The sequence below is a fragment of the Phyllostomus discolor genome, chromosome 2, assembly GCF_004126475.2.
Source record: "Phyllostomus discolor isolate MPI-MPIP mPhyDis1 chromosome 2, mPhyDis1.pri.v3, whole genome shotgun sequence".
NCBI lineage: Eukaryota > Metazoa > Chordata > Mammalia > Chiroptera > Phyllostomidae > Phyllostomus > Phyllostomus discolor.
Genome location: NC_040904.2, coordinates 147,704,360 through 147,718,100, shown reverse-complemented (window position 1 = coordinate 147,718,100; position 13,741 = coordinate 147,704,360). Strand labels below are relative to the sequence as shown.

The 13,741-nt window shown below is 33.7% G+C and overlaps 1 protein-coding gene across 1 annotated transcript in view; it reads left to right on the top strand.

Moving 5' to 3' along the window:
* TRHDE (thyrotropin releasing hormone degrading enzyme) overlaps positions 1-13,741 on the top strand; it is a 368,798-nt gene that overhangs the window by 345,419 nt on the left and 9,638 nt on the right. Inside the window, exons 16-17 of the mRNA XM_028532432.2 lie at positions 10,440-10,607; positions 11,366-11,506. Of these exons, the coding sequence (XP_028388233.2) occupies positions 10,440-10,607; positions 11,366-11,506 (309 nt within the window). The remainder of the gene's footprint in view (positions 1-10,439; positions 10,608-11,365; positions 11,507-13,741) is intronic.

Sequence of the window (13,741 nt, the reverse complement as noted above, 5' to 3'; positions counted from 1 at the left end):
TCCTCTTTGGAGAAGTGTTTACTCAGGTCCTTCACCCATTTTTTATTGTATTGTTTGTTTTTTTGGTATTGATTTGTATGAGTTCTTCGTGTATTTTGGATATTAACTCCTTATCAGTGTGTCATTGCTTGAATACTGTCTCCCATTTAGTGGATTATCTTTTTCATTTTGTTGATGGTTTCCTTTGCTCTGCAAATCTTTTTAGTTTGATATAGTCCCATTTGTTTATTTTTTCTTTTGCTTCTCTTACCTGAGGAGACATATCAGAAAAAATATTGCTACAAAGAATGTCCAAGATTTTAATGTCTATATTTTCTTTAAAGATTTTTATGGTTTTGAGTCTTATATTTAAGTCTTTGATATATTTCAAGTTTATTCCTGTGTGGAGTAAGAAGGTGGTCCATTTTTTTTTTGCATGTATCTATCCAATTTTCCCAACTCCATTTACTGAGTAGACTCTCTACCCCATTGTATGTTCTTGCATCTTTTGTCAAATATTAATTGACCAGAAAGGTGTGGGTTTATTTCTGAGATCTCCATATGTCTGTTTTTATACCAGAACCATGCTATTTTAATTACTGTTACCTTATAGTATAGTTGGTATAGTTAGTGTGTGATTCTTCCACCTTTGTTCTACTTTCTCAAGATTGCTGTGGATATTCTGGGTCTTTTGTGGTTCCATATACTTTTTTTTTCAATATTTGTTCTTGTGCTGTGAAATATGCCATTGATATCTTGATAGAAATTTATTGAATTTATAGTTTCTTTGGGTGGTACAGACATTTTAATAATTTTAATTCTTTCTACCCATGAACACAGTATATGCTTCCACTTATTCATATCTTCTTTTTTTTTAGTGTCTTCTGTTTTCTGAATATAGGTCTTTAATATCCTTGATTAAATTTATTCCAAGGTATTTTATTTTATTTTATTTTATTTTATTTTATTTTATTTTATTTATTTTATTGATGCAGTTGTAAATGTAATTGCTTTCTTGGTTTCCCTTTATGACAGTTTATTAGTGGTATATAAAAATGCAACTGATATATTTTTAAACATTTTATTTATTTATTTTTAGAGAGGGGAAGGGAGGGAGAAAGAGAGGGAGAGAAACATCAATGTGTCATTTCATCTCAAGCATCTGCTACTGGGGGCCTGGCCCAAAACTCAGACATGTGCCCTGACCGGGAATCGAACTGGCAACTTTTTGGTTCGCAGGTCAGTGCTCAGTTTACTGAGCCATACCAGTCAGGACTCTATTGTTATCTTTTTAGACTCTATTTTGTTTATTTCTACTCCAATCTTTACTAATTTTTTATTCACTTTGGGTTTTGTTTGTTGTTCCTTTGCTAGTTCATTTAAATGTAAAGTTAGATTATTTATTTGAGATTTTTCTTGTTTCTTAGGGCAGGAACCTTAGTAATCTCAACAGCACATAAAAAATGAAAGTAAACCACATTTGCACAGGCCCTCACATCATACATGTAATATTTTGATAGATAGAGTGAATCTATGTAATTTCAAACCTTTGTATAGGAAACACAAAGGACAATGACTGTAGCTATAAATTATACTGGGCAACAGGAGTTATTTTGTCCAGGGGGAAGCCAATGGCATCCAGTGGAGTTTTTGTGAACCTTCCTGCCTGGGTTATGATTTGAATGAGAGCAGTGCTTATGGATTTGCTATCATAACTGATATGTTATTACCATTATTCTCTTTCATCTTTTTTCCTTCCTTTTTTAACTTTAATTTTATTGTTGACACTGTTACAGATATCTTTATTTCCCCGTGCTTTGCCAATGCAGCCCTTGCTCCCTTTTTCCTCTGCTCACCATACACTGTGGGTGATGCATACATGTTCTTTGACTAACCTCTCCACCTTCTTTCATCCAGGTGAAAGACACCTCTGACAGCCCTCAGTCTGTTCTATGTATCTGTGCCTCCAGTGCTGTTTGTCATCTTAATAGTCAACTTAAAGTACTGATTTCTAATTATTGTGATTCAGACACACTTACACATATTAGACTTCATATTACAAAAAGTACTTAGATTTACAGTGCTCTGATTGTAGTTGAGTGAAGAAGATTAATATTCATGCATCAGGATAGAGCAGTTAAGTCATGGTAATAAACACATGATGGTCAGGAAACAATTTATTTCCTTTTTAACACAGGCACTTATAATAGGGCAATTTATCAGCTATTTCACAATTTCTAGTATGATTGTATACCTCTTTGATTTTGAATTATGTTATGCTCTTAGAGATATTTATACTAGCACCCTGCCGCTCACTGTTTTAGAGTGAATCATCATAGATATCTTAATTTTTTACTTTTGTTATAAAGTCATTTGATTTTGTGAAGTTCTTTTGGGGTGTAATTGATTCTGGATATCATGAGGGTTCCTGCTGTGAAATTTTAAATAACAGTGTTCTAGGCTTTTCAGTAGAATGTGTTTAAAGTCTGAGCCAGCATACTTTTTAAGTAAGTCACAAATTCTCCTCTAATTGTTTGCTTTTTTCTCCCCTTTACCTTTTTGTAAATGTTTATCTTTATCACTCTGGATTTTTTGTCTTCTCTGTGCATTTATCACTTGTGTTCTTTCTTTGCTTCTACCTTTTCTTTAATGTCTCCTTTTCAGTCCTCTTCTTTTTGATGATGTATGGATTACTTGCTTTCCTATCTTTTTGTGCTGTAGCAATTATATTTATAAAGTGGCCTGATAACCCAGATGCTTCGCCTTTACCATCCCTCTCCCTTCCTGCCCAATGAAAATAATAGCTACTTTCTACATGGGACTTACAAGTTTAGAATATAATTTCATATAATTTCAGCTTATCCAAAGTGAATTCCCATTTAAAATATATGTATTTTAATTATAAAAGCCAATCTGAAGTAGTACAGTTTTAAAATATAATCTTTTAATTTGGAGTGATATTAATAGTTAAAATCAGTCCCCTCTTCCCAGCAGTCTTTTTTCTTTTCATATAGAGAGAACAGCATATGCCTCTTTGCAAATATGCAAAATGAAAATATAAAGAGGTATTGAACATCATTTCAGAACAGTAGCTTTAAATATAGTTGGTCTATGCTCCACCAAGTTGCCCCAACCCTATATTTTGAACAGCAAAGTGCTGTGTAGACCAGTTTTGAGCTGCTTTTTCCATTAATCAGAGGTTTCAGTATTCCTTTATGTCATGCCTAAGTTTTAGTGGGAATGAGCAACCACTGTCAGCCTCTGGTGAGAGGACTCCCTAGAAATGCAGTAGTCTGGTCTGCTGCATGTGAGTGCCTGGCTCCCAGCATCGCTCTCTAGTGCTCTTTCCCCTGGCCACTGACTGCACATTTCACACGGGATTCTGTTCTTCCTTTGCTAGGGGCCCTGTGGAGATATCACAGAATAATATTTCTTCTGGTTGCCAGGGTTTTTATATTTATTCAGTGGCATATCTGATTGAAAAGTACACTAGCAAAATTAGGAGGATTATAGAAGAGCATTTAATTGTAATGCCTTGAACTTGAGGTGTATTGTCAGTCATGATTTTTATAATTACTCATTCACTTTTAGTGAGGTTGTCTAAAACTTTATTTGTGCTTATCTTTTAGTCCAGTACTCATTTGGGAAATATAGGAATATTTGTTGTCATTCCTTCCTAACATTAATAGTAATAAAAAATGAGGAGGGGGGATGACATTACTGTATATTGAAACAATTTTCTATGTCCCTTGCACTTGGCTATGCACAACATTTTGGTAAAGCCCATACAGAGCCTTTGATGTGAAGCAGGCACTGTGCCAAGCACTGGATAAACCTGATCTCATTTCATCATTGTAATAACTTGTAAGAAATTATTATCCCCATTTTCCAGATAAAAAAACTGATGCCCAGGTGCAAAAAGTTATAGGTTCCTTCTAAATAACTGTTTTATTCAAGGTGGCTTTCTTAGCAGAGGCCAAAGGAGGAAGAAATGGGTATAGAATGAGAGATAGGGGTAGAGGGTGTTGTAATGGAGTCAACCTTTGTAAATGCAGGTTATTTTTTAGTCTGGTATTTTAATGTCATGGATTGTTTGCCCTGGAAGAAGAAAGAACATTAGTATGTGTTAGTCAGAACAAGATCTACAGTGTTAGCAAGGAAGCCTCAACCAAAGCAGTCTTTTAATTTCTACTTAGATTAGGAAAACAATCTTTTAAATGAATTAACTGCAAATTAATTAAAATTAATTAAATGGTAGGCCACACTCTATATCAATAGCATGTATAGTGCCCCTGAAAAAAAGAGGTACTCTTAGAGAGGCTAGTGATTTGAGAAATGTTTCTCATTGTCTTTGAAAATAATTAAAACCACATTTCAATGTTAATATAATTGCTAATGAAAAAAAATCTTGTACTAACAGAGTAGAGAGGGAACTTAGAACATATATACTTTAGCCTTGTCCAATTAAAATGAAAAATGAAGTCCAAAGCAATGACCTTGACTACAGGCAGTTACTGGCCAAAATACATATTTTAAAATAGTGTGATTTTTCTTTGGCAAATAGTAGTATTCTTTGGGAGATGTTTTAAGTGTATTATTAGAATTTTTTCTACATATTATTAAGTAGCATTTTTCTATATTGGAATGTATTTTATTTTAATAATAACAGAATCTTATTTTATAAATGGAATTATACATTGATTTATCTTATTTCTAAAGTAATTATAAAAGTTATCAAATTATTAAACTTGAAATATATAGGTTTACAAAAACCAAGATAGTTATCTGTAATCCTCAAACTCAGAAGCAAAGGCTGTCAATATTCTCTTATTTATCCTCTGTCTCTCTTTCTAACATATACATTGTTTTTTAAAAGCATAACACAATTGTATTATATATTATATACATATTATACTGTCTTTAATAATATAATTAAGTTAAATAATATATTTACCATATTATTGAATATTAATCTATGCTATCATTTTAATTGCTATTTTTATCTTAACTTAAAACAGTCTGTTATTATTTTAGATGAGTCATGATTTTTAACCTTAAAAAACAATGCAGTAACAAAAATTCTCATAGCAAAATTTTTGGAAATTTTTCTTATTGTTTAATTTATCAATCTACTTCACAACTTTCCATTTAATAATTGAAGTACCAGTTTATTATGATTTAAAATATTAGTTCCATTTCACCATCATTTTTTAACTCGGTAAAAAATTTTCCTAAAAGATACCTGTTTTTATTTTTCTACCTGCTTTTTTTTTTGTTACTTTTACCCCAAAGCTTTTAGGCATTTGCTTTTGTCAAGGTAAAACAGGTTAAACTTGTCACCAAAATACAAAAATAAATTATTTTACAATGATATACTGAACTTTTTTGCCTTAAAACTTGTTTGTACAAATGAACTTTGTCGTGACCCTATTTAAATAGAGAATAAAATATAAAATATAGTAGAAGTTACCTTTATTAGCTAATAATTTCTGCAGTGTTAGTACACTAGAAAAAAAATAAAGGCACTTCCTTTAGGCTAATCACCACCCCATCTGTCTCTTCTAAAGGCAGCTAGAAAAGACTAGCTCCCTGTGTGTGTGTGTGTGTGTGTGTGTGTGTGTGTGTGTGTACGATGTATACTATACCTAGAGAAAAACAAACACATCTTTCCTTCCTAGATGATAAAATTCCATTAAAAGATTTACTTCTTTCTGAAGCAGCAGTTAAATAGGAATGACCATGGGGATATTCACATTTTTATAAACAATTTACATGTTCATGAGAAGGAGCCACTCTCCCAGTAATCCTGATACCAAGAATCTCACAGGACTCATTTGTACTGATCATAACTATGGGTTCTGTGGGCTTATCAGCTCACGCTTTACAAACAAATGAGCTTTTTCATTTGTTCCTAATGACTTTGGTTTATACAGTGAGATCTTAAACCGTCCCCAGAGCAATTATTTTGCTAAAATGTTATTAGAACATCTTTACAAAGTTAGCAACAAAGAGAGGTTTCACTAACAATGGAAACCATTGAAAACCAAGGGTTCTTGGTAAATGCAGGACTCACAAATTTTATTTTATTCTCAGTGATAAGTACAAATAATCTTTGACCTGTGCATTGATTCTTTATATGATGGGTGGATGAGGAAAATGAGGGGTTGATGAGGCAGGAAGAGGTGCTAAGAAAACTAAAGAAGCATTCTTGTCCCACTGGACTAACCAGCTCTGTCCTTGCTTTTCTAAGGAGCCTTATTAGCCTTAAGCAATGCAAACCTCCTCGCATCTGCTAATAGAGCCATTTCCTTCCTGAAATTTTGGGGATTTGTAGTGGAAACTCAAGTCTGTTTTTCAATGGACAATCAACAGACTTTAGATTATATATGTAAACATATGTGTGTCCCATTTTCATAGTAATCAAATTTGATGCACCTGGTGTGCATAGAGGGACAGCTGCTGATAAGCCTGCTGCTTGACCTGCAGTATCTTGCAGGTCACATCCAATGATGCAGTCTTTCTCTGGGTTTATGGCTGCAGCTTCAGGTATAGAATCTGCCCCTATTCTGGGCAGCTTTGCTTTCAGAGGCCTCCTTTGTCCAGGACAACTTTTGTGAGATTCTTTCAGAGTGCTCTGTCTGCCATTTCATTCAACACTTTATTGCTGGGTTCCCTTTCAGAATTCCTTTTCCTTGCTCTGTGTATGTTCTTAAATACACAGCTAGCTGATATCCTTTCAGTGTGCCAGAGGTGGCATTTTAACAAGGATCACTTCCATGAACCAGAATAGCTACGTTTTTTCCAATTTTAAGCATATTGATATATTTATCGGCATATTTTTCAGCTATTACATTTTATTTATTTATTTATTTTATTGTTCAATTACAGTTGTCCCCATTTTCCCCCCAACACTCTCCCCTGCTCTACCCACCACCCCCACCTCCCACAGTCAATCCTCCCCCTAGTCGTCTTTGCCCTGGGTCCTTAATGTGTTCCATGATTTGACTCTCCTTCTTCTTTCCCCCTTTTTCCCCTCCCCTTTTCCTCTGGCTATTGTCAGCAGAGTAGATAGTCTTACACTGAATATGTCTCCAAGATGACTGATTAAGCTGTGTATAAGAAATAATGATTAAAGAAAAAGTCAGAGGTGACATGTGTGGCCTGTTCAGCACTGAGAATTATAGGTTGGATGCATGATGATTGGCAGCCCATTGGGTAGGCCCAGGGGTTGGTGATAGTGCTCTTGTGAAGGATATACCAATTTTTTATTTCATTTTTTCTTGCTTTTTACTTTTTATCAGGTAGTGCTTTATTGAACAACAAAAATCAGAATTCATTGACAATTATTTGAATATGACTACTAATAGAAATCAATATATCTTATTTTCATTGTTATTAGCCATCTGTAAGTGGATGTAAATAAAAACAAGTTTTTATGTACAGATCATCCTGGTTCCCAACTTACTATATAGTTGTTGACAGTGCAAAACATCTCTCAAAACAGAGTATCCTCTCCTGCTAAAGGAAGTTTATAATATAGACATCATGGTATTATTATAGAGACTAGATAAAACAAGATGTATAACTTGAAACACAGTATTGCACAGAACTGTTATTTTCTGCCTCTGATGCCCCATTAGCCAGTGTCCAGGGCTTTGGATCTCCATCCATTTGTTCATTTGCATATGCATCTTGTACGTTTCAGCAGCAGCCAATAGCAACTGAGTAACAAACATATGGATTGTTGGTAGTAACTATAGTATATGGCATTCAAGTTAGTGCTAAGGAACATAGTTTAATATTCACTTTTTCTTTTTGCCTTTTTATATTTCTGTATGCCTTTTCTACTTGAAACCATTTCTGCTTGAGACTGGTTTCATAGGCAGTAATCAACCTTATTCAATAGGTTTTGTTCCTGTATTCTCTCTGGCTCTCTCTGATATATTACTAGCTTAATGAATTTCTACTAGAAAGTAAACTGTTACTATTAGGTCTAATATTAAGAAAATATGCAGAAAAATATTAAGAAAAATGGTTAGTAAGTGATGATTACAGTATAACTTTTAGTATTATTTTTTGCAAATATTTATACTGATCTCTTGGCCAAAGTCATGACAATAATACAGTGTAATGCTCTGTAGTCTGTAATTTTTGGAGGAAAAGACTCAGCCTCTTTTCTAGCTATTGATTTAGAGAAAGACTAGATGTTTTAGCTTTCTGATTGCACTTAGTAAACACGGAGGCCTTTTTTGTGATTTTATGTTGTATTACCAGGACTGACAAAGTCTTCAAAATGTGGTGGCAGTGTTTTTATCCTAAGCACTTTCAGGACCGCTGTCCAGCAAACAAGTGGTAGGCAGAGCAGGAAGAAAAAGGTTTCACCAACCATTGGGAAGACAATTGTTGCTACTTTCTTTAAGGGGGTGCAGAACTAATAGGGAAAAGAAGGAAAAATGTGAAGTTCTTTGCTGGTTTCTTCTTATATCTCTATTCCTTTTGTTTAGAAAAAAATTAATCAACCAAATAAACAAACCAAAAAAGGGGGCTCACTCAGCAAAGTTTAAGTAACTTTTCTCCAAATGCTTTTATTACTTGCAGGAAGAGACAGAATAAATACTGTTTTACCCATTTCTGGGAGCCATGAATTTTGTATGATACTTCTAAAAACTCTGCTGATCTGGTATCTTGATATACATGCCACAGTAATCTGAATGTAGCCCTACTCAGCTGCTGAGCAGAGGACGAAGATCGTTCTACTGATAGTCACACAGACACTTTCTCTTTTCACCAAGTACTTCTTTCACCACAGCAGTGTTATAACCAAGTCCTAAATTTTTAGAAGGGATTGTTTCATCTTGTTTTTCAGAGAAAGTACTTATTATTATTAGTCACATTCAAATGATAAATGAGAATTTTTAATAATAGATTACTGAATACATAAACAGATATGCATTTTAACTTTTTTAAAGTATTGGAGCATTCTTTCAGAGAACTGTATTTTTAAAATGTGATGTATACAAGGTTTGTCCAGAAGGTATCCAGCCATGTACTATGAAAAATGAGACATTTATTGAAGAAGATACAAGAAACAATGTATATAGGACAATGACACCTTAATCCCTTTCAAACAAGGCACCCTTTGACCTCACACAGTTCTCCCAAACACCGTCAGCTGCCTGTTGTATTTTCCTGAATCTCATTGATGGTCTAAAATTTCTCCCCTTTCAAATTTGATTTTAGTTTTGCGAAAATCCAGCAGTTGCAGGGTGCCAAATCTGGGCTATGGGGGGGTGCTGAGTCACCTGGGTGATTTGATGTTTCATCAATAATCTCTGCATGAGACATGATACATGAGCAGGGGTGCTGTCATGATGAAGCTGCCAATCACCAGTTGCCCATAGCTGTGGCCTTCTGAATCATCCAAATAGTTTCCATAGAGGAATGTTCAAGTTTAAAGCAAAATCTGATGCAGATTCATTGCTCTACTTGCTCAGTCATTTTGAATGCTATGGCCACACAGTACACAAGCTCACTCAATGGCATCTACTGCCCCCACTGACTAGTACAGTGAAGTTGTCATTGTTCACGCATGTGCATTCCAGTCCACTCTCCTTGGCTGCCAGGTTACACTGATGTTGTGCAAACCATTCTTGTTATATTAACAATGGCTGGACATTTCCTGGACAGACCTTGTATATTTAATTTTGAAAGAAGAATATTTAGTAAAATATTGCTATGGCAAAGTACACAGGAGAATTTATAACTTATAAATGACCAAGATTGACTAACTACACTACCAGTTTCCCACTGTATTTTGGAGTCAAAATTTAGTGTATTTTTTAATCATTTTAAACATAGAAGAAAAGAACTTCTTTATCAAAATTTAAAATTTATATTTTATTTGTTTAGTATCCATATTATTTGTTTTATTTGTTTTATTTGTTTATTATCCAATTAATATTTCAGGTTCCAAAATTTGGAGAGTTATTTGAGAAAAATAATTTTAAAAAGTTATCTAAGAATTTAGGAGAAAAGTGTTTCTGTTTAATCCAAATTAGTCAGTTATTCTCTTTAATCAGTGCTTTGTTGTCATTCTTGGGTCTACCAATTATGGGCAAAATCTGTGGTTGACGAGTCTATTTATGTTGGTGAAAATATAAAACACCTTGTTTTTATTGGTTTCTTAAACTTTTGTGTTCCAATTATTGTTTAAATGTACTTTCAAGAGTAGAAAAAATTCATTCAAAACTACCTTTAAATAAAACACATTAATTATTTTATTTATTTAGTTGCCAATATTTTTGAATATTGTTATTATATAGTATTATTCTTGTTCAGATAAACTCTAATTAACAAAGTCATCTTTTAAAAAACTGACTGCCACAAAGCAGCATCTGTCTTTATTTTCAATACTATGAGCCTTTTAATGAACACAAAACCGCCATGTGTTGCTTCTTTAGAATACCACTGAATGTTAGAGACATCGTGTACTGCACCGGAGTTTCACTGCTAGATGAGGATGTCTGGGAATTCATATGGATGAAATTCCACTCCACCACTGCAGTTTCTGAGAAAAAAATATTATTGGAAGCCTTAACTTGCAGTGATGACAGGAATTTATTAAATAGGTGGGTCTATTAATGTTCCAAATTTACTTGTGTAGTGAAAGTATTCTTGCCCTGGCTGGGCAGCTCTGTTGGTTACAGTGTCATCTGGATATGCCAAGATTGTGGATTCAGTCTGTGGTTAGGACCTGTACAAGAATCAACCAAAGAATGCATAAATAAGTGGAACAACAAATTGATGTTTCTCTTTCTTTCTTTCTCTCTCTCTTTCTCTCTCCTTCTCTCTAAAGTCTATTAATAAAAATGAAAAGAAGATATTATCTGTTAATGAAACTGCTTTGAAATTGTCTCTATTTCCTTGAATATATTGCTAGTTACTATAAAATCTATATTCCTAGAACTAAGGAAAGCTGATGTGGTAACATATCTAAAGCTAGTTGACTTGGAAGATGTACTTTGTTTCTAACTAATTTTTAAATATATTTTTTTACTTATATATGTAAGAAAATGTTTCAACATATAAAAAGGTGTTTACTAAAAGGATTTTAAAAGTAAGTTTGCATCATCAAGCCAGAATTGTGACTTCTTTACTCACAAGATTTTTTTCAGGATTTAATTAATGTATTAATGAACATACTATGAGCTTAATCTTCCTCCTTTGTTATAACCAGAAAGTTATTCTGTTGATTAATTTGTATTAGTCAAGTTCACCCTGGACTGTTCTCTTGAAGAATATGAGAAATTATATCATGTAATTTTTGTAATTTTATAAAAATATTTGTTATTGGACTAAAACTTTCCCCACAATTCTGTCTTTAAAGGCTTCTGAATCTGTCACTGAACTCAGAGGTGGTGCTGGATCAGGATGCAATTGATGTGATAATCCATGTGGCTCGAAATCCACATGGCCGGGACCTTGCCTGGAAATTTTTCAGAGATAAGTGGAAGATATTAAATACCAGGTAGATATAAAAGTTCAATCATTCATGCTTGAGTTGGTAAATTAAAGGTGACATATGGGAGATAAAAGCCCAACTTTCTGTGTTAGAACCAAGGTCCAGATAATAGAGTTAGATTTTTAAAAAGTCAGCCAAGATGGATCTTGCCATGCCTATTAAACTCAGAATTATTTTAACAATTCTATAACATTATTAATTTATTAAAGATTGATAACTGTAGTAACATGGAAATGTGGAGAGTAAATAGTTTTAGCAGTGTAATTTTCCTTGTCAATCTATCAAACTGTCCAAAGTTGAAGAAATTGTTATCATAAAACCTTTATATCCTGAATGTGTTACAAAACATGATGTATCAGTCAGATATAATTATATTATAACAAGAAAACTTTACTTCTGTAGAGTTGTTTTAGGTTCCCTTCAAATATAAATACCACAAAACACCTGAAATAAAACCATGATATAAAGAAGGATCATTTGAATTATTGTCTAATTCCAGTTTCAATATAATTCATTCCCAAGCTATCTGGTTTCATAGTAAGAATTTTTCAGCCTCAATTTTAGAAAATATTTTCTTACATATTTAAATATATTGTAATAAATGTTAATTTATTACTCTGATAATCTCCATGGTACTTTAAAATTAAATTTATTATAAAGCATGTAAATGCTACATGTTCTCAAACTTGAACGTCCCCAGACAGGGTACAGACCTTACTGTTCTGTTCCTTAATAACTGGTGTATAAACTTTACTTTTAAAAATGCACCTTTATTAGTCATCCTGGTATAAAAAATATAATCTGAATGAATTTATCATATTAAAACATGTTTCTATTAACAGATATTTTGTTGTCAGAAAGCAGTGATATTTCCAGAAAGCCCATTTATGTTGTATTTTCAGCTCAGAAATTGAAATGACTGGAAGATTAGAACTTGCTTTGCTGTCATGCACATAGCACAGTGAATAGCTTAGTACAAGATGAAATTAATATATGCAAGCATTTTATTATAAAGAATATTAAATATCTACCAGCCCACAAAGTCTCTTTAGAGAGTGCTTTTGTAGATCAGAGTTCATTATAATGCATATATAAGTTAGTCCCTACCAAAAAGTGTTTGGTTCCTGATATGCCTATTTTCTCAGAGAATTCATGATCTCTAATCAAAAGGTAGAAAGATTAAAGAACATTTTAGCATATCTACAGTTATGGCGGTGTTTATCTAACAAATAGGATTGTCTTCATCTGCTTCTACTCCTCTGTCAATATTTGAATATTTGAGTTCATGGGGGTGCTGTCCCAAGTTCCTCTTACTCCCTGCCTTGCAGAGATTCTCCCTGGTTTTAGTTGCTATCTATTCTCATGTTTTCAGTCACTCTCAAATCTTTGTCTCCAACTCAGTCATTACACCTAAGTGGGTGCTTGCAAAGCTAAATCCATCATTTATCTCTTCCTTTTTCTCAGCAAACAGTATGACTACCCACCAGTTGCTCAGCCCAGATACCTAGAAATCTACATGATTCCCCCTTTCCCTTGCTGTATGTATCAATGTGTTGAGGTCTTGTCAATTTAACAATTCCTAAATGTTTCTTGAATCAGTCCTCTCTTCTCTACTACCACAGCCTTAGTGCAGATTCTGATCTCTTACCACTACTGTTAACAATAGTTTTTCATCTCTCTGCCTCTCCAGTTACATCCACACTGCACACACACACACACACACACACACACACACTATATACACTAGCCCTTTTCATTTGTTCCAAGAATCACTCTGAGAAACAAGTGTGACATTTCCCAGATGTAAAATCTTCAATGGTTTCATGTTGCACCAAAAATTTAAGCTTCCTACCACGACCTCTGACTAACCCCTTCGGCCTCTTGTTCTGCTATCCCCAGCCTTACAATTTATACACTCAATACCAAATGCTTGTAGTTGTCTGCAAACACCATGTTGTTTCACACCTTCTTGAATTTGTTTGTTGGTCCTCTGCCTAAAATTACTTTCCTCCTTGATATTCAGAACTACTACTCAATCTAAATGCTAGCATGTCCTCGAGTCCTTTCTCAAGGAGCAAAAGAGACCTCCTCTAACCAAGGTGTATAATTTTGTAATCACCACAATAAATGGGAATTATCTGCTTACAATACAATATAGTATAATACCTGCAATAATGGGATTGTGCCTGATTCATCTTTACATGCCTATAAGCAAAGTATAAGCAAAATGATCTTGGAAAA